The 26,806-nt window shown below is 35.0% G+C and overlaps 1 protein-coding gene across 3 annotated transcripts in view; it reads right to left on the bottom strand.

Annotated features, from left to right (window-relative positions):
- Marf1 (meiosis regulator and mRNA stability factor 1-like protein) overlaps positions 1-26,806 on the bottom strand; it is a 655,603-nt gene that overhangs the window by 624,371 nt on the left and 4,426 nt on the right. The window contains exons 2-4 of one of the 3 annotated variants that reach the window (XM_090397519.1): positions 15,112-15,276; positions 9,593-9,637; positions 5,943-6,184 (exon numbers count right to left, since the gene is read on the bottom strand). In XM_090397519.1, the coding sequence (XP_090253645.1) occupies positions 5,943-6,005 (63 nt within the window). In that variant the 5' untranslated portion in view covers positions 6,006-6,184; positions 9,593-9,637; positions 15,112-15,276. Of the gene's footprint in view, positions 1-5,942; positions 6,185-9,592; positions 9,638-15,107; positions 15,277-26,806 lie in introns of those variants that run through there. The other 2 variants (XM_090397518.1, XM_090397520.1) reach the window with 2 other exon arrangements.

Genomic DNA, 26,806 nt, shown 5'->3' with positions numbered 1-26,806 from the left:
TTTTTTTCATTTAATCTTGAAGCTAACAATTCCGATGATTCCTTTGATAGGCCCAAATCTCTTACTAAGTCATTCAATTCCACTTGAGTAAAACGTTGCGGTCCAGAACTAGAAATTAAATTTTCATTGTCTAAATCAACATCCGGGTCTTGCTCCTCAAGAACATCTGGCATATCCCGATCATGCTCATTCTCAAGCAAAGGAAGTCCTTTATAAATTGGCACGGCTATTTCATTGGAATGAGCAACTGGCCGAATTGCTGAGTCGAGATTTGGATACACAATTTTTTTCTTATTCTTCTTATTATAACCAGAAGTCTGAACTAAACAAAAATAGCAATCATCTACGTGATTTTTCGGTTCACGACAAATCATTGGAATGCCAACTAATTTTTGGCGTTTTCCCTTGCTCCACTGTCGTAAATTTTCTACACATGACTTACACACTTTATTTGGAGCCCATGACTTGTCATGATCAAATCTGAAAACAAACCCCAACTCAACATCACCAGAGTTAAAGATCGGTACTATCAACGTAAGAAGCCTGAATGGCAAAGAAATGGAGCTAGCTGAGGAATTAGATAAGTACCAGATCGACATAATAGGGGTGACTGAAACAAAAAAGACAAAAACTGGTGAGATCTTACTGAGCAATAAATACAAAATGTTATATTCAGGCAATGACAATCAAGGAAAAGAAGGAGTAGCCATAGTATTCAACACAAAATACGAGGCTAATCTTCTTGAATGGCAGTCAGTCTCAAGTAGAGTAATGTGGGCAAATATGAGAATGGGGAACTGGACAATGAGACTTATTTGTGCCTATGGTCCCACAGAAGGTTCTACTAAGGTAGAAGTGGAGGAATTTTTTGAGGCTTTAGAAAAAGCAACTGACACAATGAAAAATGAAAAATTGGTCCTTGTTGGGGATCTAAATAGCAGAGTAGGAAATGATTGTGAGACATACAAAAATATTTTGGGAAAATTTGGAGAAAAGAGCAAAGCTAATAATAATGGCAAATATCTGCTCAGGACATGGACTGGTTATTACTAACACCATGTTCCAACATAAAAATGTGCACAAATTCACATGGAGAGAAGAGGCTAGGAATAAGAAAAGTCTCATTGACTATGTTATTGTTGATAGTGATGTTTTCTCGCTGGTGCAGGACACCAGAGTGTACAGAGGATTTGAAATTGGAAGTGATCACTATTTAGTCTTGAGCAGGATAAAATTAAATTTCATATTGAAAAGAATAACATGTAAGAAAGTTTTAAAGCGAATAAAAGTTGAGCAGCTCTCAGATGTGAACTGTAGACTAAAATACAGAAATATTATTGAAAAGAAAATGAAAGAGTTTGAGAACAGGAATCAAACCTTGGAGATTCAGTGGCAAACTCTGAAGGAAACATTGATTGATTCTGCCAGAGAGGCATGTGGTGAGGTTGTGTGCAAGGATAAAAAAATCAGAACTCCCTGGTGGACACAGGAAGTTAAAGAGGCAGTGAAGGAAAAGAAGAAAGCATATCAAAAGTTCTTGGCAAATAAGTCAGCTTTTACTCTTACAGAATACAGAGACAAATGTAAGAAAGCTAAACAGTGTGTAAAACTAGCTAAACAAAAGTCATGGGAGGACTTTGGCAAGAATATAGAAAATAAATATCAAGAAGGTGGCAAAATATTCTGGAGGTTGTTGAAGAAGCTTAGGAATGGAGGAAAGAGTGCTGTAAAAGGAATTAGAGATGATAAAGGTGAAATGAAAACAGGAGAAAAAGATATCCTTGAAGTATGGAGTAATTACTTTGAAAAACTGCTAAATGAAACAAGCAGTGATGACAGCACAGTGATAAAAAACACTGACCAGGCATGCAGTCAGGAATACATATCCATACTTGAAGTAGAAAAAGCCATCAAAGGCTTGAAATGTAGAAAGGCAGCAGGAGTCGATGATATTCGACCAGAAATGCTGAAGTATGGTGGTATAAGAGTCTTACAATGGCTGCACTGCATAGTTCAGAAAGCCTGGACAGAGGGACGAATTCCCGATGATTGGAGTAGAGCTCTCATAGTACCCATATATAAAAAGGGAAATAAAACTGAATGTGAGAATTACAGAGGTATTTCCCTACTGAGTGTTCCTGGCAAGATCTATGCAAGTATACTTGAGAAACGGTTGAGAAGAATTGTGGAAGAAAAGCTTGGTGAAGAACAAGCTGGATTCAGGCCAAATAGAGGCTGTCAGGATCAGATCTTCACTTTACGACAAATAGTCGAGAAAGCATGGGAATATAACAAAGATCTGTATTTAAGTTTTGTCGATTTGGAAAAGGCATATGACAAGGTGCCAAGAGAGAAGCTATTCAATACGCTTCAGTTATATGGTGTCAATGGGGCATTATATCAAGCAATACTTAGTCTTTATTTGAGTTGTGAGTCAGCAGTTAGAATTGAAGGAAGTACAGGAAGACGGTTTAATGTTAAATCTGGTGTGAGACAAGGATGTACATTATCCCCTCTGTTATTCATTATCTATATGGATCACATTATGAAGGAATGTGGTATTAAACCTGCTATCAAAATTGGAGATGTTAATGTCAGCTCTTTGCTTTATGCGGATGATGTTATACTTCTAAATAAATCCGCTACAAGTCTGCAAGATTCTCTGACTAAATTGAATAGCTGTTGTAATAGATATGGTATGAAGGTCAGCAATAAAAAGACAAAGACAATGAAAATAGGCAGAATCATTGAAAATGTCAACTGTGTTGTGAATGGAGAACCTGTGGAACAAGTAAAACATTTCAGCTACTTAGGCACAATTTTTACTGAAGATGGTAAACTAAATATAGAAATAGACAACAGAATCAGCAAAGCTGGTATCGTGGGAAGTCAATTGAATAAATTCATATGGAATAAGAAAGAAATTAGTCGGAACACTAAATTAGCTGTATACAACACTGTGTTCAAACCAATTTTAACTTATGGATCTGAGAGCTGGGTCAGAAGTAAAACACTTGACCAAAGACTAGAGACCACAGATATGAGAGTCCTGAGAAAGATTAGAGGCATGAACAGATGGCATCAATGGCAATATCATATTAAAAATGAGGATATTAGGAAAGAACTTGACATTGTCAGCATCCAGGAATGCATTAGCAGAGCTAATCTCAGATGGTATGGTCACTTAAATAGAATGGGAGAGGAAAGATTAGCAAAACAAGTGTTCTCTGCCAGGTTGGCAGGAAAACGACCCAGAGGAAGACCAAGATATAGGTGGATTGATACGGTACAAAGTGCCTTAGACGATAGAAATATAAGATCTGATAATGTTGGGGTTTTGACAAGTAACAGACTGATTTGGAGGAAAATTGTAGATAGGAAGTTAGTAATGATGTAATTTTTTCATGTAGTACTGTCATATCCTGTACACCCCTTGAGGGTACATGTCAGGAATTTGATGATGATGATGATGATGACTTGTCATGATCTGCAATTTTTACGTCAAAGTATGCAAAGTACACCTTCTTAACGAAATCAGTGATATTTGTCCTTTGACTGGGAACAGTAAAGCTGCCACAAATGTAGCAGAAGGAATCTATACTATTGACACAATTTCGAGTAGTAGACATGATGTATTTTCTTCACTGCCGACTAACATGCAATTAACAAGACAAAAAAAATCAGAGACTTTATTGAAACGTTATAAGTGCTCATCATACTTTCACGATCGATTAACGATTGACTGATTTCGATCGTTCTTTGTCCGCTATGACACATATAGCATTCATTTGTTTTAGGCAGTTGTCATTGCCTACTTTTCATCACCTAAATGTATTAGGTCAGTTATTGGCCTCTCTCGCATTCAAAGCGCCAGTACGTGCCGTTGCAGGTTCTTACGCATTTATTCGTTTACTAACAAGCGAGAGCGGTGAGCGCTCCAATTCTGATCTGTGCACCGCTTTGAATAATAGGCTATATCTTCGGGAATTTTTCGAATTTCTTGATAAAAAGTTAGGAACAGATTTTTAAAAGTACATACTTTCAGAAAATAATATTAAAAAATCGATTTTTTTGATCCTCTAAATAGTACTGCCTCCTTAAAAAACTTAAAAATTAGCAAAAAGAAAATGCCATAGAGTAAAAACCTGACATGATAGAGAAAAATGGGTTTGATATTTGAAATCAGCACACCCAAATTAGTATAAAACAAGAGTCAGATCATAATCAGCAGAAAAAAAATTTTTTTTTGTTGGCCAGTGTTATCTAAGCTTACATAATCTAACCTATATTACATTAGTAGTACCCAATTTTTACTAGTTTTCTACAAATAAAAAAAAAAAAAAAAAAAAAAAAATCAGCTAACGCCTTTTTATTCCCGTATACGGGAGTAGGCGAGGCCATTTAGCCCTATCTAACTTTTGGAGACTGAGTGGGCAGTTCAATCTCCACTGGTACACAATCAGAGACAGATGGCCCAAGGCTATCACTAATTAAGCGGTACGCAGTGAAGAGAGACGGCTCAAATGTGCCGCCATCTCGTGGTCCCTAACCCTAACACAATATTTTTTTTTAATGTCTGAAATAATGTGGGTTCTACGGTCGATTTTCTTGAGTTTACAGGACGAAAAACCCGAGTTTCCGGGAGGAAAAACCAGCTTGCCCGTGCCAGAGATCGACTAACTCGGGAACCGGTCGAAAAAAGGCTTAGAAAAATTTCCTCTAGTCGCCGACTAGACTCGAAACCAAGTCTTCCTTCGTGCGGCCAAGCGTGGCGGTGTGCAAACGCCACATCCGCTGAGCTACACAGGCTCTCCAAATTAAGAATTTAAAAAAAAATAGATTTTTATATACATCTTGTATTGAAAAAAGAATGAAAACCTAGAATTCACTAGCACCACAGTCAGGTTACAGATTAAATAAACTGGAAACCTCTAGTTTTATAATCAAAAGTCATTTTTTTATGTCACCTCAGATTTCCAAAATAATTACACCTCATAAAATAATGAGATTCATCTACTACCCCAAAAAATATTTTAAATATCAGCATTTTTACATCTAGATCAGTGGCGGCTCATGGGAGTGCTGCAACTTTCGAAATATACACACACACTGTAAGTACAGTGTATACGTGTTTGGATAAAATATCAAAATTATGGTAAAAAATTAAACACAAAAAAATATTGTTTATTATCGATAAAATTATACAGTTTAGTATAATTCAAAATTATTTAAAAATAAAATATATTCTTCTTGTTTTGTTTCATGAAAAAATATTGTTTGTTATCGGTAAAATTATACAGTTTAGTATAATTCAAAATTACTTAAAAATAAAATCCATTCCTTTAATTGTAATTAAAGGAATGGATTCACAATTTTTGGACATTACAATTAAATCCTTTAATTGTAATGTCCAAATATTTAAAGAGTCGGAGTAAACATGATAAGCACTATGAACACTCTACTACTGGTGCAAACTGCATATAAACAACAGTGGAACTGCACAACGCACAGTGCCACATTACACTAATAGCTTGCATCTCACTATGACGTGCATATGCTTGCATGCGTAGCAATATGACACTGTAGTAAACACAGTGTTGCTAGCATCATTTGCCCTCCTAAATGTTACAAGGTGGATTTCTATTATTTTTTTATACAAAATAAGAGAATTGTATAGGATTGTTGATGATAAAATTAAATATTACAAGCAAATATAAATAAATTAATAAATATATTTATATATTGAGAAAAATTAGGGGTGCTGCAGTTCTGCAGTGCCTATGCACAAGCTGCCCCTGATTTAGATTGTACCACATGACCTAAAAGTTACTGTGTGACATGGAGCAGTTCCACAGTTATAGAGTATATATAAAATTCTTCTCTCTTTCTTTTCTGCAGTTACATATGTATGTCTAAAGCTGTTTACAATCATATTAACATACCTGTGCCAGATTTAACTCTTGAATGATTTCTTTTCTTTCTTTGCTAATGTCACACACACACATGAATTCTGCTTCTCGATAACCTGTAAAAAATCTCTGTCTAATACACTGGACTAATGCAATTGCAGATTTTCCTTTTGGAACCTGGCAGTTTTCAATATCCCAAAATACTCCAATAGGAGGTAATGTTTCTACTGGAGAGACATTCTGGAAGTTTGCAGCTATGTTACTTCGTGGGCTACCTACAAGAAAAAAACCTGATGAAATAAACATTAAGCAAACTGTTTCAAGATTCTACCATATATTTTGGATGTAGATAAAATTAATAATTTAAAATAATCATTTTATTTAAAATCATAAAAAAAGCCAATCTTCCATATAATAATAATTTCAGAATACTGAAATGGTCTGCTATTCCTTTCAAGAGGATACCATATCTTGAAACTCCTCTTTTTTACCTTCTCTGGCTTAAGATTTCCTTGTCCCCATTAATATGATTTATCTGATTTCTTTACTGTTCTGCTCTGTTCTCCTTATTCTGAAAATTGAACACTTATTTAAACTTGGTTTGAAGAATGAGCCAGCCACTCCTCTAAAGTATTTGCCACAAGCAATAAGCAAAACTAAATTGTTCACTGATCAACTAGAATACTTGATAATCCTCAACTCACCCAACATTAAAAGATTTTTTTTTTATCAGTTCTCCTTCTAGATACACTGTTGAAGTCACTACTGCTCTCATTAACTCAGGTCATATTCTCATACAAGTTTCATCACTAGTAAAATACCCTTCTTTCAGTCATTCTTAAACCTTAAATCTTTTGGCATTACAACAATGCCAAGTGGGAACATCTCCAAGACTTCACCTTTCCATGGTAAGACTACTTTTTCCATTCTTCAGATCAGGATAGTTTTTCTGATCAAGTTACAGAAGTCATGTTATCCATGTTAGAATGAGGTCCTTCATTCCCCACTCCACTCAAAATTCCTGCCTAATATCAAAGTTAAGGCTTTCTAAAATAGCGAACAGGAAAAAAATAAAGGTATGGTCACTACAAAATGCTAGTACAGTTGTGAACCATAGGGATACTGAAAATTATGTATAATAATGCCAGAAGAATCCAGAACAAAGAAAATGAATTAGGAGCACTGGTTAAGTCATCTTGGCCAAAAGTTACAGGCATCCATGAGAAGCAGGTGAGAGGATGATTTAGTTACAGGAATGGCAGTTAAAAAGAGTAGGAATCTGGCATGGTGGCTCTTTTCTCCAAAATTCCCTCAATCATTTCTATATTTCTGGTAATCATCTCCTACTCTGGTGTTTGTTACTATCTCTAATGCCTTGAAAAATTCCTCCATTTCTTCTTAGTAAAACCTTGTATGGGACCATAGGCACAAATAAGTCTCATTTTCCAATTCTCATTCTGATAAATGTCCACATCATTCTACTTGATACTCCTGCCATTCAAGGTGATTATCCTAGTATTTAGTGTTGAATATAGCTACTCCTTCCTTTCTCTGATCATTACTGTTTAAATATAACATCTCGTATCTGTTGCTTAGAAATGACCTGGTTTTTTTGTCTTCATTGTTTTGGTAACGTCTGTTACATCGCTTTGGTATTTACCAAATTCTTCTGCTAGTTCCATTTCTTTTTCATTGATGATGTCAATCTTGAACTCTGGTGATGCTGAATTAGGATTTATTCTAGTAGTGGAGTTTCGGCTATATGCCCTGGTTTCTTGACAAATTTAACAGGGCAACAACGCACCCAGCATGAAATTCTGTCATGTTGTAGCAAACATGTTATATTGGTTTAAGCCAATAAGAATATAATTTGGTCAGTTAAATCCCAAACTGCCAGCCTGTATGCATTTGTTTAGCTTTGTGGTGCACCACAAGCCAAGGACTCACCAAACACTTTCACCTTAAGCATCCTCTGGTCTCTGATAAAGTATTTTTTTTTAGACTGGCTCTCAGATCCATAAGTTAAAGTTGATAAATTTATTCACCTGACTCCCATAATATCAGCTTTGATTATTTTGTTACCTATTCCACATTTAATTTGTCATCTTAACTGAAAAATTTGCCAAAATACAGTTGATTCTCACTACAGCAATAACAAACCATTGAAAACCCTGATGGAAAACTCATACATATATGCCTATGCTAAAAGATTTACTTAAATTAAGGGGATATTAAATCCCACATAGTTTTAAAACCTAATAAGAAACTCAAAGATTGGAATCAGAGAGTTTCTTGCCGAATATAGTAAACTATAAAGTATCGGCGACACTAGCGTTAGCAATTGGAAGTGATCCTAGTACGTAGTACAATACCGGACGACTCGTTGCAAAGGTTCCTAAGAATAGCGATCTGAACTTCCTCCACCTTTGCAACGAGTCGTCCGGTATTGCACTACGTACTAGGATCACTTGCATTTCCTAACGCTAGTGTCGCCGATACTTTATAGTTTACTATATTCGGCAAGAAACTCTCTGATTCCAATCTTTGAGTTTCTTATTCGGTTTTAAAACTATGTGGGATTTAATATCCCCTTAATTTAAGTAATGTTTTCATTGCCGAAATGAAGCTTATTAGCTCTTTATATTTAAGTAAAAGATTTACTTTACTAAAGCAAACTGTACCTGTGATTGCCACGAATTTACTGTAGTGAGAGTTAACTATAACTGTACTTTATATATTTTACTTTACTCATTCTATGGTATCTATTAACAAAGTTTCCATGTTCTTGGCTACTTTCAAAGTCAAGAACTTTATATTACTATTTTCATCTTTTTTACTGCTGATTTTTGATACCAAATTTGTTGCAGAAGTTATTAAATTTAGATAAGAGATCCTATACACTTTTATTGGATTATATAAGTATAACGTCATTCTGCAAAAAAAAAAAAAAGTGATAAAATTAACATCTCCAATTTCGATATTAGGCATAATGTCACTTTCCTCCATAATTTCTACCATAGAGATGATGAATAACAGTGTCGACAGTACCCATCCTCATCTCACACATGATTTTACATCAATCTTCTTGTACCTTCTTCAGATCTAACTACTCACAACTCAAATAGAGACTATGTTGCTCAGTAAAGTCCCATTTACACCATATAACTTATAGCATTCTGAACAGCTTTTTCCTTGGCACTTCATCATATGCCTTTTCAAGATGTACAAAACTTATGTGTCTTCAACTAAGTCTGATATCAATAACCTCTATTTGTACTGAACTCAGCTTTTTCTTCTCCAAGTTTCTCTTTGACACTGTTTTCAGTCTTTTCAGAAGTATTGTTTATTCTAAATGTCGAGTTCTCAAATTCAGTTTTATTTACCTTAGATCTGGAAGTCAACCTTTTAATTCAGAAAGCAGTGCAGGCCACTGTAGGGCTCAAAGAGGTGGTGACTGCATAATATTATGAAGTGCTTGGTTTCATGATATATAACATACAGAATTGTTCAATGATAACAGAGAATCGTGACTATAAAATACATATATGATATGAATATAGTAAAATATATAATATGAATAAAAATATTGTTATTACTAAAGCTGATAAGGGTAATCAAGAGTTATCATAGATCAAGAGGAATACAAGAAAAAAATGCAACATCTATGTGACAGTTCTACTTACCAAATTATAGATCGAGACCCCAATATGTCTCCAAGGAAAAAAAGTCTGCAAATTATTGAAAAAAGTGACTAACCGGCTGAAAGAAATCATCAATAAAATAAAACTGATTATGTTAAACCACCCTGCATTTATGGAGTGCCTAAAATCCACAAATCTAATATTCCCTTAAACCTATAGTCGATATCATAGATAATCCTACTTATAAACTTGGCCAACAGATAGCTAAGTGTCTTGCCACCCCTTACTAGCAACTCCTCTACATTTGTAAAAAATTCAGTCTATTTCAAATCATTAGTTAAAAATCATATCCATAAACAATGCCCTTAAAGATTCAGACATAATGGTTAGTTTTGATATTACTTATTTATTTACTCATTATTCGCTGTTATTACTTATTTATGTACCACTAAATAGACACACTTAATTTAATAAAGTCTAAATTTAATCGTGATATCTTTGAATTATTCAAATTTATTATGTATGCGGGTTACTTTACACGAAGAGGAAAAATCTACAAACAGATTAATGGTACTACTACTACTATGGGTTCCCCCTCCTTTTCTAACATTTACATGGAACATGTCGAAAACAAAATACTTACCACAGTTACATACAAGCTCTTAGTATGATTATGATTTGTTGATGTGTTTGCTATTTGGCCCTCCTATGGAAAAGACACCTTGGATTCTTTCATTAAACATTAAATACCCCCAAATTCACTTCACAGTAGAAAAAGAATCTAATAACTGCATTTTCTTGACATATTAGTCAGCCGCCTTCCAGATGGATCATTATCTTTTTCCATTTACAGAAAGCCAACACACACATACGTCTGGAAGATGTCTGCATAAAACATCACATCATCAATCATTCAGCCCAACGGTATGGTATTCTAAAAACACTTACACATAGGGCTTAGATAGGACATCAGCTAGGGTTTTGCAAGGATGTGCAAGTGAATTGGCAATGCCTCTAGCTAGACTCTTTAATTTAAGTCTCAGCTCTGGTAGAGTTCCAAGGGAGTCAAAAGAGGACAAAATAATTCCCTTGCATAAGGGGGATTCTAAGACTACAGTAGAAAATTATAGACCAATCAGTATCTCAGGTTTGGTGGCAGAGGTACTAGAAAACTTGGTCAAAAAGAGAATTCAAAATGAATAGATAAAAATATGATACTGTACGAGGGTCAATATGGCTTTGTGATGGGTCAGTCATGCCTTAGTATTTTACTAACTTGGTATAATGTTATAACAGATTAACAGCTGAGTTGGATAAAGAAAAAGGTTACATGATGATTTTGCAAAGGCATTTGACAGAATACTACATGGAACTTTGTTATGCACATGTTATTTTAGAACATATTGGAATGGATATAACACTGGTTAATTGGATAAGAGGGTGGTTGTTGGATAGATATCAAAAATTGGTAAATGGAGGGGAAGAATCAAGGCAAAAAAAAGGTGACTAGTGGTATGCCACCTTGTGGCATACCACTTTTCAGTGCTGGGATCATTACTGTCTAATTTGTACATAAATGATATAGGAAATAACCTGAAAGGAAATATTCACTTTTTTGCTGATGATGCAAAATTAGGTACAGTAATAGTTAATCAAGGCGATGTGGAGAACTTGCAGGATGATTTAAATAGACTGTCAGTATGGGCAAAAGTTAATGGATGTCAGTTTAAAGTGGAGAAATGTAAAATTATGCATTTTGAGAAAAAGAAATTACAAGTTGTGTATCACATTGCTGGCACTAGAATCCAGGAAATAGATGAAACTTAAGATTTAGGGTAGTGGTAGAGAGTTAAAGTTTAGAGGACATACTGGTAAGGTTGCTAAGCTAGCTCATAAGATCACTTAGGTATTGAAGAACACATTAACAAGTAGAAATAAGGAAGTTGTTATTCTTCTTTCTAATACCTTGATTTGCCCACATTTGGATTACTGTGCTCAACTCTGGTACCCTAGGTTTCTTCAGGATGAGAAAGTAGTGGAGAGGATTCAGAGGCAAGTGACCAAGATAGTGAGTGGCCTGTGGAATGTTCCCTATGAGGATACACTCAGGTGTGTAGATTGCAGAAGTTGGTTGATAGGAAAAAAGAAGGGATATGATAGAAACATTTAAGTTGCTTAAAGGGTTTTTATAGGATACATGCAGGAGAAATGTTTCAGCACTTGGCTAGAGGGACAAAAACAAAGGGTCACCCATGGAAGATGACGAAGGGTGTGGTTAGTAGGGGTGTGAGAACTACATTTTTTGATTGGAGAGTTCTGAATGAGTGGAATGAGTTGCCAGAGTCAGTTGTGACTGCTTTGTCTGTTAACGGATTCAAGGAGAAGTATGATAGATTGCATGGACAGATTGGGTCTCCCGTGATGAGTCTTCAGACTGCATGTAGGTGCCTGTATAATAATAATAATAATGAGGATAATGCTGATATCAAAATTGGAGATGTTAATGTCAGCTCTTTGCTTTATGCGGATGATGTTATACTTCTAAATAAATCCGCCACAAATCTGCAAGATTCTCTGACTAAATTGAATAGCTGTTGTAATAGATATGGTATGAAGGTCATCAATAAAAAGACAAAGACAATGAAAATAGGCAGAATCATTGAAAATGTCAACTGTGTTGTGAATGGAGAACCTGTGGAACAAGTAAAACATTTCAGCTACTTAGGCACGATTTTTACTGAAGATGGTAAATTAAATATAGAAATAGCCAACAGAATCAGCAAAGCTGGTATGGTGGGAAGTCAATTGAATAAATTCATATGGAATAAGAGAGAAATTAGTCGGAACACTAAATTAGCTGTATACAAGACAGTGTTCAAACCAGTTTTAACTTATGGATCTGAGAGCTGGGTCAGAAGTAAAACACTTGACCAAAGACTAGAGACCGCAGATGTGAGAGTCCTGAGAAAGATTAGAGGCGTGAACAGATGGCATCAATGGCAATATCATATTAAAAATGAGGATATTAGGAAAGAACTTGACATTGTCAGCATCCAGGAGATGCATTAGCAGAGCTAATCTCAGGTGGTATGGTCACTTAAATAGAATGAGAGAGGAAAGATTAGCAAAACAAGTGTTCTCTGCCAGGTTGGCAGCAAAACGACCCAGAGGAAGACCAAGATATAGGTGGATTGATATGGTACAAAGTGCCTTATACGATAGAAATATAAGATCTGATAATGTTGGAGTCTTGACAAGTAAGAGACTGATTTGGAGGAAAATTGTAGATAGGAAGTTAGTAATGATGTAAATTTTTCATGTAGTACTGTCATATCCTGTACACCCCTTGAGGGTACATGGCAGGAATTTGTTGATGATGATGATAATGAGGATAATAACATGGATTAGAAAAGGGGCTAATGGGCAGGCATCAAATTTAGGGAGTACAATGCAGGAGAAGGTGAATGCCCAGCAGTGTCAGATGATGAAAAAATTAAGTAGAATTTGCATAATAAAGATAATGTAGAGATCATACGGGATGATTTAAATAGACGGACACTGTGAAGAAAGGAAGTGGCACTTGCATCCTATGCACTAGGCCACCCAAAGATAGACTTGTTCAAGTCTTGTTGCTGACTGCAGGAACTTTTTCTAAACCTATTTTGAGTGGTTCCTGAGTTTATTGATCTCTGGAATGAGCAAGTGTTTTTTTTTCTCCCTGAAACTCTGGTTTTTTGTCCCATAAACTCAAGAAAATCTCTCATGATTTCAGACAGGCATATATTCTGTTAGGGTTAGGTTCTAAGAGATGGCAGAACTTGTTTCCTGTCTCTTCATTGATTGCCACTTATAATTAGTGATTGTCATGGGCCAGCTATCTCTGATTGGCTACTTGTGGAGACTGAACTGCCCACTCAGTCTCCAAAAGCTAGATAAGGTTAAAAGGCCTCACCTACTCCCTATAAAGGAATAAGAGGCTTTAGCTGATTATTTATTTATTTATTTATTATGTAGCAAAGTGAACTGGGATTCAAAGATTAAAAGCTGTGTATTACACACACAGACTAATTTTTCAATGCTGAACATAATTTTTTTCATCAATTTCCTGCAGCCCAGTTTCTGGAATGTAGGAGATTGTTGAAGCTAGGTGTTTAGGAGTGATAGTGGGGCATGTGTGTGTTTAGGTTAAGAAGGCATATTGTAAAAGTAAGCAAAAGAGTTCAAAGTGCTCTGGATGCAAAATGATAATTAGCAATGTGATTTTGGAACTTTCCACTACTTCTTCATTCCTAAGAAAGTATATTGCAAGAGTAGGCTAAAGAGCTCAAAGTGCTCTTAGGTGCAAAATGATAATTAGTCATGTGACTCTGAAACTTATCCGCTACTTCATCCCTCAAGAAACTCAGAAACCAAATCTGTGCACAATTATCTAGATGTAGCTTATTAAAGCTTTCTATAATGAGGAATAAAGACAACATCCTTATACTCACTTATCATCAAGATGATGATGGCAGGTCTATGGAATACTCTCTATAAGGCTATAGTGAAGATTTTAGGTTATAAAAATTAGCTGAAAGTCACTAAAGACAGGATATGATTAAAAATATTTAAAAAAAAAAAAAATATATATATATATATGAGTTACAAAAGGGGTTTTAATGAACTAATGCAGAAGAAATTTTTCAGAACATGACAATAAGGGACAAGAGAAAAAGGCGTCACTCTAGAAACTGAATAGAAATATGGTCAGGGACCAGATTTTTTTTATTTGGAGAGTCACAGATATTATATGAAAGGGTATTAATGTGGGCCTCCCTTAATGAGTTTCGACGATGATGAACAACAATGACAGTTTTCACTAGTCAAATAAGAAGGCCATGAAAAATTTGGCAGTTACACATCCAACAGCGCATATCTGTATAACAGTAAAAAGACAAACAAACACTGACTATTATAATACAGATTGCAAACAGAAGCCTCTCCACTTCAGTTGATAATGACAATGCCCGGATGGAAAAACTTGGATACGAATTCTGTGAAAATGAAGGGAGTCCAAAGACTCATCGAGGGAGGACACCTACTCTACAACTCTCCATCTCCACCAACTACAATGAACCACAACTATCATTATCATCTACACCAATGCCACTACTGCCCACTGTCACCACTAGTATTTTCACAGACAATCACAAACATCCATGCCCACGGCAGGATTCGAACAAACAGCCTTTTGGCTGGAGAGCAGATACACTAACTACTCGGCCAAACAGGCTCGCTTTGACATCAGCTCAGGGTGAGTTACAAGTCTCATACAACAGTAGCAATAGCATTAATGGAAACTGAGAATTTTCACAGACCAACATTGCAGGGCAACTGACATATTGCAGCATTAATTAGTTTTTGACATCTAGTTTTATGATAGGTCCATGTTTGTCCTAAAATGAAGTAGATGTGATCATAAATTGCAAAATATACATATCTGAAAATTAAAATATGAAAAATACTCAATGCAATAATAATGAGAAAAAGCAGGATATATCAATATAAGAAATAAAACTTGCCTTTGATAACTCTACCAAGATCTGACATGGTGACAACATTTTAGAATAAATAGCTTCATCTCCTGGGCAAGGCATTCCTTGATTTTATGATTCAGCATGATTTTGTTTACATTATTTATTTATTTCACATGGATGATATTTTAATCCATCAGATTCCATGATGTTCTATGAAAACAGAAAAATAGAGAACTAAAAATACAAATTAAAATATACTTATCAACTAACGGAACTACCCAACTGACAAAGTAAATTTCATAATTATAAATGGAAAATTAGGAAATGGCAACTTGCAGCCCCCCCCCCCTCACTATCTTTGGTGTCTCTAAATCAACTTGGATCCATTCCCTTTCACATATTTTTAAGTTTATTTATTTATACCTAGAGCTAAAAATGTGCTGGCTTACCAGTCAGGCAAATATTTCACTAGTTAGGTATCAATCTGAATGGAGCACCATGATCACCTAATATATCACAGTTGTACATTCCATTTACAAATGGTCGGTTTATAACCTTTTTTGGTGCTATGGCTAATTTTTACTGTGAGTAACTACCCAAGCAGAAGTACCTGTTAAATTTTAGTGGAAGATGAATTTTAGTGCCTTCCACAAGACCATTGTCTTGCTTATTAGGGCCCCTAAACTGCCCGGATAAAACTCTATGTCTGGTCTCTAAAGATGGGTTTCAACATTATGCAAAATATAAATTTAAAAAATTAAAGTTAGTCCACTCTTGTACTAAAGTGATAAGAGGTGTAAAAACTATAAATATGTTTTTACATATATAAATATGTAAAAACATATTTATATATGTAAACAACAAATTACATGATATAACCACAGTAATTAACTTGAATGAAATGAAGGTACATATATTTCGTACTGAAAATAACAATACATCATCAGTGCATAGAAACAAGCAAATCAAAGAAGCAGGAATACAAAGTACATACAACAATCAGTTTATCAATTAAAACAGTTGCCACATGTTAGAAATTAATATATCAATAAATAATATTGAAATTATTTTTGATGTTTACATAGAATGAGAATCTCCCAAACTTTTGGGAAAAGAGAGATAATCATTCCAATTCAGATTTGGCTGATGTAAAAGGACTTCACGACTTTGTTTGAAAAATATTTAAAACTGCTTCTATGGGGGACAAACTTCATCCCACTGGATACTGTGTTTAGTGTCAATACTATGTTGTGCCAGACCAGACTTTTGAGGTTTCATGTGTTCAATATAATATTGATGTTCATTCATTCTTTTTTCCACAGAATGGCCTGTCTGCCCAAAGTATGTCAATTTGTAGATGGTAACAGATGAGAAATTTTCTTGATAGGAAAATATGTGGGAATAAGGTGATGCTTCTTCAAAATTCTACCACTAGGTTCAGAGATACCAAAAATATAAGGGATTGGAACCCTGAGTCTGTTGAATAATCCTTAGGTCTTGGAACATAGGAGTCAATTATCTGCTGAATTTGATGAGAGTTGTAAGCAATAAATTAAGTTTTGATAGTGAGAAGTGTAAGCTTGATGGAGAGGAGCACACATTATGAGCTCCATTAATTAAAGACTTGATAACACAAATTTTTTGAAAGGTGTGATGAGCATACTTTTGATGAAAACACTGGTTGACAAATTACTGGAGGCTGTGCGAGTAAGAAGGATGTCCAAGAATGGTAAACTACTAGCATTTTATTTTTCCATGGTCAATTGAATGTGCAGATGAAGGTTATTGGATCCACTGTAGGAAAGTGGTAAGTTCATTTTCAGAATGATACCAAGTAGCAAAATCATAATAGACATAATGAAACCAATGAGAGGGTTGGGGATGAATGGACGAGAACAAGGTATCTTCTAGATGATGTTTTTGCTATTTGGCCTCATGCTGAAAATGAACTTACCACTTTCCTACAATAGATGAATAATGTTCATCTGTGCATTCAATTCAATAATGGAAAAAGAAATGATGGTAGTTTACCATTCATGGACATCCTTCTTACTCGCACAGCCTCTGGTAATTTGTCAACGAATGTTTATTGGAAATCTACCTTTATTGGCAGATATGTTCTTCAAAAGTCTGCTCATCACACCTCTCAAAAAACTGGTGTTATCAAGTCTTTAATAAATGGAGCACATAATGTGTGCTCCTTACAATCAAGCTTACAACAAGAAATTCTCACTATCAAAACTTTAATGGAATTTAATGGTTACAAATCTCATCAAATCAAGCAGATAATTGACTCATATTGTTCCAACACCTAAGGATTCTTCGATAGACTGCAGGGTTCCAATCCCTTATATTTCTGGTATCTCTGAACCTATTGGTAGAATTTTAAAGAAGCATCGCCTTATTCCCACATATTTTCCTATCAAGAAAATTTCTCGTCTGTTACCATCTACAAAAGACAAGTCACTATCATTAAATGGTGTTTATCAGATACCTTGTGAATGTAATTTAACATAATTTGGGCAGATAGGCTGTTCATTGGAAAAAAGAATTAAATGAACATTAATACTGAACACATGAAAACTCAATAGTCTGATCTGCCACAACATAGCACTGACACTAAACACATCATCCGGTGCGATGGAACTCATCTTCTCCATAGAAGAAGTTTTAAATATGAGCACCTTTTCAAAGAAAGTTGTGAAGCCCTTTTACATCGTGCAAACCTGAATCGGAACAATACTGTCTCCCCCCCCCCCAAAAAAAAAGTTTGGGATCTTCTCATTCTATGTAAACATCAAAAATAGTTTTAATATTATTTGGTGATCAGTATGTTATTTTTGACCACAAAATTAATTTAATAAGTTAACTGAACTGGGTTTTATTGGTCGGAATTCGATATGACTAGTTTTGCCACGTTAACTAGTGGCTTCATCTGGGTTTTTGATGAACATACAAATATAAACTTAAAAAAACATGCTTTGTTTATAAATCAATACATAACTGAAAAAAATATACTGAATGCATAGGAACCATTACACAATATAAATATGTGGAGCGTGGATGCTAGCACATGGTCAGGTATTGTTCAGCAGGTGCGCCCTATAGTTAGCTGCGAAATTAACTCTGATGTGTTGAGAGATCTTATAAGTGATTTCCAAATGTCACATAGAATCATCGCTTGGTTTCTGTTCAGGGTACCTTGTGAGCAGATTACCACTGTAGCTTCTTTTATGTTGTGGGAGCTGTAGTATCTTCTATGTATGGCATAGAACTTCTATCCAATTCAATGCTGTGGTGAGTGTTGGAAAAATGGAATGCCAATCCTGGACTGTCCTCTCTGTTGTTGTTGACATATCCAATGTGCTCCTTTTGTCTTATTTCTAGACTTCTTGAAGTGTATCCCATGTAATTAAGGCCACAAGAACATGGGATGTTATAAACCCCAGGGTGTTTGTTGAAAACGCTGTGGTCTTTATGAGTGTAACATATTCACACTATCCTAATCGGAAGTCTATTCTAATGTCTTAGGAGATTGGCAATTTTTTGTGAATGTACACCAACAAAAGGAATGAAAATTGAAGTCGTGTAATGAATGTCCTGGATTGGCTGTGGAGAGAGGTTAGAGAGGTATTCTTTTTGTTATTTTTTTAGGATATCCATTGCTGGTTAATATTTGGAGAATGAAATCTAATTCTTCTGGTAATATTCTTTCATCTCCTATAATAGACATCGCCCTGTCTTTAGCATATGTATAATGCTTAATTTCTGTGAAATATGGTGTAATGAGGAGAAATGTAGTAACTACCTGTGTGGGTCGGCTTTCGATACACATTGAGAGAAATGCTTTCGTCTGCTTGTTTCATAATTAAAATGTCCAGAAAAGGTAATTTTCCTTCACTCTCAAGTTCTAAGGTGAACTTGATTTTATGGATGCTAGAAAATCATATAACTCTCCTACACTGTATTTCCATATTATGAATATGTCATCAACATATCTCCACCAAAATTGATGGTTTAGGATTTGTATGTAATAAGATGTCATTTTCAAATTTTTCCATGAATAAGACCACACAGAAAGGAGATATTGCAAGGCCCGAAAGTTGTTTGTAGATTTTTCCATTCCATCGGAAAAAATTTCAGTTGAGACAATGTTTATAGAGTTGGGAGATGTCGAGGGAACAGATTATCTATGAGAACCATAACTTCATTCACGGGACATTTGTAAATAAAGACACGACAGCTAAACTAACTAAATTGTCTTTTATTGAGATGGCGATTTCTCTTAGCTTTTCTACAAAGTGTTGCGTATTTCTGATATATGCATCTGTGTCAGAAAGTAGTCAACATGGCAAAACTAGTTGGTTATTAGTTGTATCAAATGCTGACCAATAAAATCCAGTTCAGTTATCTAATTATATTTTATATTATTTATTAATATATTAATTTCTAGCATGTGGCAACTGTTTTTAATTGGTAAACCGATTGTTCTATGTACTTTCATTTCATTCAAGTTAATTGCTGGTTATATCATGTAATTTGTTGTTTACACATATATAAGTATGTTTTTGCATTACAACTTTTATCACTTTAGCACGAAGGTGAATTAACTTTGTAATATTTTTTATTTATATTTTGCATAATGTGGAAACCCTGCTTTAGAGACCAAACAAAGAGTTTAATCCAGGCAGTTTAGGGCCCCAATATGCAAGACAGTGGTCTTGTGGAAGGCACTGAATTTCATCTCCCACTAAAGGTTAACTGGTACTTCTGCTTGGGTAGTTATTCACAGTAAAAATTAGCTATAACACCAAAAAAAAAAAAAAAAAAAAAAAAAAAAAAAGTTATAAACTGACAATTTATAAATGGAATGTGCAACTGTGATATATTAAGTGACCATGGTTCTCCATTCAGATTGATATCTAACTTGTAAAATATCTGCCTGACTGGTGAGCCAGCACATTTTTCAAGCTCTGGGTATAAATATAAATAAATAAAGTTAAAATTATGGGAAAGGGAATGGATCCAAGCTGATTTAGTGACATTTTAGATGTCACTAAATCAGCTTGGAGGAGAGGCTGGAAGCTACCATTTCCTAATTTTCTATTTATAATCATTAAATTTACTTTTCAGTTGGATAGTTAAATTTTTAACTGGTAAACCGACTGTTGTTCATGCCCTATAATCCCACTTCTTTGATAGCTTGTTTCTGATCACTGATGATGAACAGTTATATTCATTAAGAAATATCTGTACTTTCATTTCATTAAAGTTAATTACTCTGTGGTGATCATGTAATTTGTTGTTTATAGTTATGCCACAGGTACCTTTAAAAATTAGACTTATATATGTGAATCAGTTAATGCGATAAGAAGGAGGGGGGGGGGAATTATCATTTTATCAATTATACATGGTTCCAAAATACTGGTGGATGGATAGGGTGAGTGATGTATGGCATGGCAGCAACTGTGAGAATAATAATAATAAAACAAAAAGTATAAGTAATGCTTTTAGAACATTAGAAAGAAAGTACACGTTTAAGGTGGGAAAAGGCAAAATTCTTGCTCAGCATTTCAAACTTTTCATCTTTCTGAAAAGTCAATCAATGGATAAAAATAAGCCAATTATTGCTGTGCAGCACACCTATTTCAGGTTGCTGTGTTATTATGAACCAGTTACTTTATGGTATGCTTGAGCATACACTAAAGATTAAATGGTGTAGACTACACTATTATTGGTCAATATTCCATTATGACAAAATAAATAATAATCACCAATAGGTTTTTATATAGTTTTGATTAAGGCAACAAATGCAAAGCAAGAATAGCTTTGGTACTGAATGAGAGTTTTTGCTCTCTTTAAGTGTCTGCCTGGACTCTGAAAAGAACCAATCAGTTCAAAACAGTTGTCCAGGCAATGAAACTTTTATCAAAATTCACTAATAAAGGATGAATATACAGATGCCAGGACAGTGCTTGTGTCTTTTAAGTAGTGTAAGCTTAGGCAACTGCAATGCTGAAGATTGTATTCTTATATGCACTCTAGTAAAAATTTCAAAACATACAAAGTTTTTACATATTTTCAGCATTGAAATAAGGATGTCAATGTCTCTTTAATATCCCCTATTTCTATATAATTTACATTGCTGAAATGAAGCCATATAGTCTTTCTTTGATAAAATTTACTTTTTTTAGTGATGTAGTGGGAGTGGAAGGGATGGTGAAGTGCAATACATAGCCTCTCCCATTAAAATGTCAACCTCACCTTCCCGTGGACCTGTTCTAAAAGTACAAACGAGGAACTGGCAACCAAGTATGGGCAGTATAACCTTAACAGAGTAAATGCTGTTAGATCTGCCTGTCTAGAGGCGTTAGGTAGCAACCCTACCACTGTACTTACCCAGCGACAGGTTAGTAACCTGCCCTGGGAAAATTCAAAATACTTTCAAGTCTCATGCACGGACTATCAGGGAAAAGACCACAATTCAGGAAATGATAAATGAAATTGGAAAAAAAGGAACACATAATGAAGATCGCAACATGGAATGTGAAAGGAATTGCAAACAAAGAAGAACTTGATAAACCAAGCTAACATAAAGATATTTTTGGTAACAGAAACAAAGAAAACAGAAAAAGGTACAAAAGAAACAAACAACTATATACAAATCTACAGTGGGATAAAAAAAGAAGAAAGAGCAAAAGCAGGTATAATGATTATGGTACATAAATCCCTAAAGAACAATATTGTATATTACAACTATTTGAATGAAAGACTAATAGAAATTAGACTCGAGACATTAAGAGGCCACATAACAATAATTGGTTCATATGCACCAGAAGAGTGAAAAGAAAAAGACAGTAATATATTTTATAGAGAATTACAGAATGCCATAGATAAAACAAACAAAACTGACTATTTACTACTAGCAGGTTTAACTAGTAGATTTAAATGCCAGAATAGGAAACAAAAAAATACAAAACAAGCATAGGTAAATTTGGCAAAGATACATGTAATCAAAATGGTCGCAGATTGTGCGATTTTGTCATTTATAATGATATGAGAATAATGAATTCAGTGTTTAAACACAAGGAAATACATAAATATACTTGGTCAGCCAGAGGATACAAATCAGTAATTGACTACGTTATCGCAAATTTTAAATTAGCGGAGTTAATTTTAGACGTAAGAGCATGTTGAGGCTTTTAATTAAACTCTGATCATTATATGGTATCAGCAAAAATTCGATTTAAACCAAAGTGGCTAAAAACACATAAAATTGAAAATTCTTACCAGCCGAGCTACAAAATTTCTTCATTACAGGAACCTCAAGTTAGACAACAATATCAAAAATGTGCAAACTTAAAAACAGAAACCACACATGAATCAAGTGACATAGAAGATGAATGAGAAAATTTGAAACAAATTCTCACAAAAGCAATAAAGCGCAAATGGATTAGAAAATTGCAATCACTATAGGAGAGAAGGAAGAGGGGAGATATGATAGAGACCTACAAGTTGGTAAGGGGTTGCTATAGGATCAATGGTGGAGAAGTTCTACAGCGAATAGTGGGAGATCAGGGGAGAACCAGAGGTCATCCCTGGAAACTGTATAAAGAGGGTGTGAGTAGGGGAGTGAGAGGCAGGTTTTTTTCGTGCAGAGTTGTGAATGATTGGAATGCCTTGCCTGAGAGTGTGGTGTCTGCAAGGAGTTTGAATGTGTTTAAGACCCGGTATGATGAGATGTGTGTGAGATAAAAGGACCTCCTAGATGAGTCTTTGACTCCATGAGGTCTTGTTTAATAATAATAATAATAATAAAAAGGACTACGAGACTGGAACAAAGAAATAGAAAATATAATAAAAACAAAAAAGGATAGTTACCAGAAATGGCTAAATTCCAAAATAATAGAAGAAGAGATAGTGCAATTACAAAATGAGAAGAAAGAAAAAAACACAGAGAGAGAGAGAGAGAGAGAGAGAGAGAGATGGAATAATTTCATAACAGAACTAGAAAAGGATTTATTTAAGCCACAACCCAAAATCTATAAAGTAATCAAATACATGACTAAAGAAATGATAAAAATACAAACAATAGATTTAGAAAAATGGGTGACCTATTTCCGAAATCTCTGGACAGATGAGAACAATGAAATAAAATTGTATAAGGCAAAGAATGCCCTAATACAAATATCACAATGTTTGAATTGAAAAATATAATAAAAAAGATGAAAAATAGGAAAACACCAAGAGAAGACAATATAAATATAGACTATACAAAAATGCAGTTGAAAAATTTAATGAAAGGCTTCTGAAATTTTTTATTATTATTATTATTTCACACCTCCAGGGAGTCCAAAGACTCATCGAGGGAGAGTGTGCCAACAGCATCGAACGATTGTTCTCCGTCCAACTACTAACTGCGCTCAAACTTTCTTAACTTTTTGCATGAGCCATTAGTAGCAGAGGCTCTATCAATTGACCAACCTTTGCTGGCATGATTTGGATGTCCGAAAAACTCCTAACTCTGGGAAAAAAGCACTGGTTATCCCAATCTATAAAAAAGGAAATAAAGACGATTGCAATCACTATAGGGGAATTAGTCTGCTGAATATAGAATATAACATATATGCAGGAATTTAGCAGTATTGTAGTGGACAAACTACTAGAAGAACAAAATGGTTTCCGAAAAGGCCGATCCCACATAGATTCAATTTTTATTTTAAAATTATAGAGAACAGGATCAGTAGAAGACAGGGAATGAGAGAGAGTTATGTGAATGACAGAAGAGGAGAGAATGAAAACAGTGGAAGCGAGGGAATGAGAGAGAGTTATGGGAAAGACAGAAGAGGAGAATGGAAAAAGTAGATGAAAGGGAATGAGAGAGAGTTATAGCAATGACAGAAGAGGAGAGAGTGGAAAAAGTGGAAGAGAGGGAATGAGAGAGAGTTATGGAAATGATAGAAGAGGAGAGAATGGAAACAGTGGAAGAGAGGGAATGAGAGAGAGAGAGAGTTATGGGAATGATAGAAGAGGAGAGAATGAAAACAGTGGAAGAGAGGGAACGAGAGAGAGTTATGAGAATGATAGAAGAGGAGAGAATGGAAACAGTAGGAGAGAGGGAATGAGAAGAATGTGAGGGAGCACTGGAACCAGGGATAGAGAGATGTCAGGATGGCAGGAAAGTAGGGGAACACAGAGAGAAAGTGTTAGAGGAGAGAGAGAGTGAGGGATGCACGTGAGCAATCAAGGAACAGGGTGGCAAGTTCACAGCGGCCAGGATTCCCGAGAGCTAAAGAGCATTTCCACCTTATGTGACTACTAATTGATAAGTAGCATAGAAATAGAAGACACGACACCTCTAAACCCTGAACCTGCCCTATCCCTCTAGTATTAAAACCTCCTCCAGGATGTTGAAAGTTTATTTTTCACTTGGTTAGACTATAATAAATTTAATTTAATCCTTTATCCAAGTGTGAGCAAACAAAGTTTGCACCTGAAAATATCTTCAGGACTGAGGTAAGGTAGTACAACACCAGGCAACTCGTAGCAAAGGCAGACCAAGCTAACATCACTGCTATCTCAGTATCTCCCATAATGCAAACCACATCTCCTTGTGGATATGTATAATGTTATACATTAAGGGAAGGGCCACTACCCAGACTAGTTTGGTCCACCTTTGCTACAAGTTGCCCGGTGTTGTACTACCTTACACCAGTCCTGAAGATATTTCAGGCACAAACTTTGTTTGCTCACACTTGGATAAAGGATTAAACTAAATTTATTATACTCCTCCAGGATGAAAAATACCTATTAAATTGTATAAAGAATTACTATTCAGAAACACGAGCAATAGTGAAGCACAAAAACATAGAAACAGATCAAATAGCAATTAAAAAATGAGTTATGCAAGGCCACTCGTTATTATTATTATTCAGGCCTCCATAGAGTCAAAAGACTCATCACGGGAGGTCCTTCCTAGGAAACACAAAGTTTATCATACCACTCCTTAAATCATTGACTGTTCTTGCTCTCACCAATCTATCAGGCAATGTTCCACGGTTCAACTACCCAAGCAAAGAAACCACTCCTCACAGCTTTCTTTCATAACCTCTAGAGATGGCCCTTATCACTCTTTTCCGCTGTTCAACCAAGTGAAATAACTCCCCGTGTCCCCTGTAACCACCATATTTATTCAACTTGTACCTAAAAGAAGTAGTAGACGAAAGACTACAGATGTGTGAAGGCATAACTGTAAATGGAAGAAATATAACACATTTAAAGTATGCTGATGACATAGCTATCACTAAAGATAGTAAAAAAAAAATTAGAAAATATCTTGACCAAGCCTGCATCAAACAACAAATATGATATGAAAATCAATTTTAATAAAACAAAACTAATGGTAATAGGAAGAAAAAGGGAAGCAATCCAAATGAAAATAGGAAACAATAATATAGAACAAGTAAAGCAATTCAGTTACCTAGGATCAATATCACTGAAGATCTAGACTATTCAACCTGGCTGGCCGAGTGGTTAGCATATCTACTCTCCAGCCAAAAGGCTGCGGGTTCGACGGTAGATTGCGTTGGTGGAGTTGCGGTCAGTTGGTTGATTAAGTGAAGTTGTAGAGCAGGTGCCCTCCCTCGATGAGTCTTTGGACTCCCTGGAGGTGTGTAATAATAATAATAATAATAAAAAAATTCTGAAACCATAAATTACAGAATCAATAATGGATGGATAACAATGGGTAGACTACAAAAAAATATGGAACAATAAAAGAATTAAGCAAAGAACTCAAATCAAATTAAATATATATAAAACAATGATAATTTCCATAGTTCTCTAAAGCTCAGAATGCTGGATCTTAAGCAAAAAAGAAATGGATAAACACGATGCTTTTTGAAATGAAATGCCTAAGAAAAATCGACAGAACAAACTGGACAGAAAGAAAAAAATGAAAAAGTCAGAGAAGAACTTAACTTTAAAGAAAAAATAATTACAGCACTAAAAAAGAGCCAACTAAGCTGGTTTGGACACATTTCAAGAATGAACCCATAAAGACTACCAAGCATATTATTAAATGGCGGAACTGAAGGACAACTCAGCATTGTAAGACAAAGAAAGAAATGGACTGACAACATTAAAGAAAGCATCCACTTAAACTCCATAATAGAATGAATGTTTGCGGAAAGGGGATTGAAGTGGATATGCAAGAGAAGTATCATTAATTATCTGGATTGACCTCTTCTGGATAGAAATGAGCAGTCTTGGAGAGTATGGTTTGGTTTATTTAGATTTCTGGCCAAAGCAAAGGCTTGAGGCCAGTGTATTATGTATGTTAATTGCATGTGTTCTAATGGCTGGTTTACCTGTTCTGAGGAATGAAAAATCCTGAGTTTCCAGGAGAAAAAAACTCTTTAGTTCCATATGAGACTGGCTAATTCATCTTCAGTTGAAAAGTCCCGATAAAAGTTCATTGCATCCTAGACAAGATTCACTCTTTAATACTGGCTATGAAAACATGTAATCCAAAGACTTTGGTAGATAGAAAATGAAGGGATGACATGACAGAGATATAAAACATGTTAACATGCTTATATGAAGTTTTTCAATAAAAGGTGAGTTAACTAACCTCACGTGGAGGTAGAAGGGTATTTCCTTTCATAATCTCAGGTTTTTCATCCTGCATACAGACAAATTGGCCATGAGAACACACACAATTTACAGACAGTATATACAC

The sequence above is a fragment of the Typopeltis vanoorti genome, chromosome 9 (assembly GCF_054136105.1).
Source record: "Typopeltis vanoorti isolate ZY-2024b chromosome 9, IOZ_Tvanoo_1.0, whole genome shotgun sequence".
NCBI classification, from domain to species: domain Eukaryota; kingdom Metazoa; phylum Arthropoda; class Arachnida; order Uropygi; family Thelyphonidae; genus Typopeltis; species Typopeltis vanoorti.
This window is presented reverse-complemented; position numbering and strand designations above follow the sequence as displayed.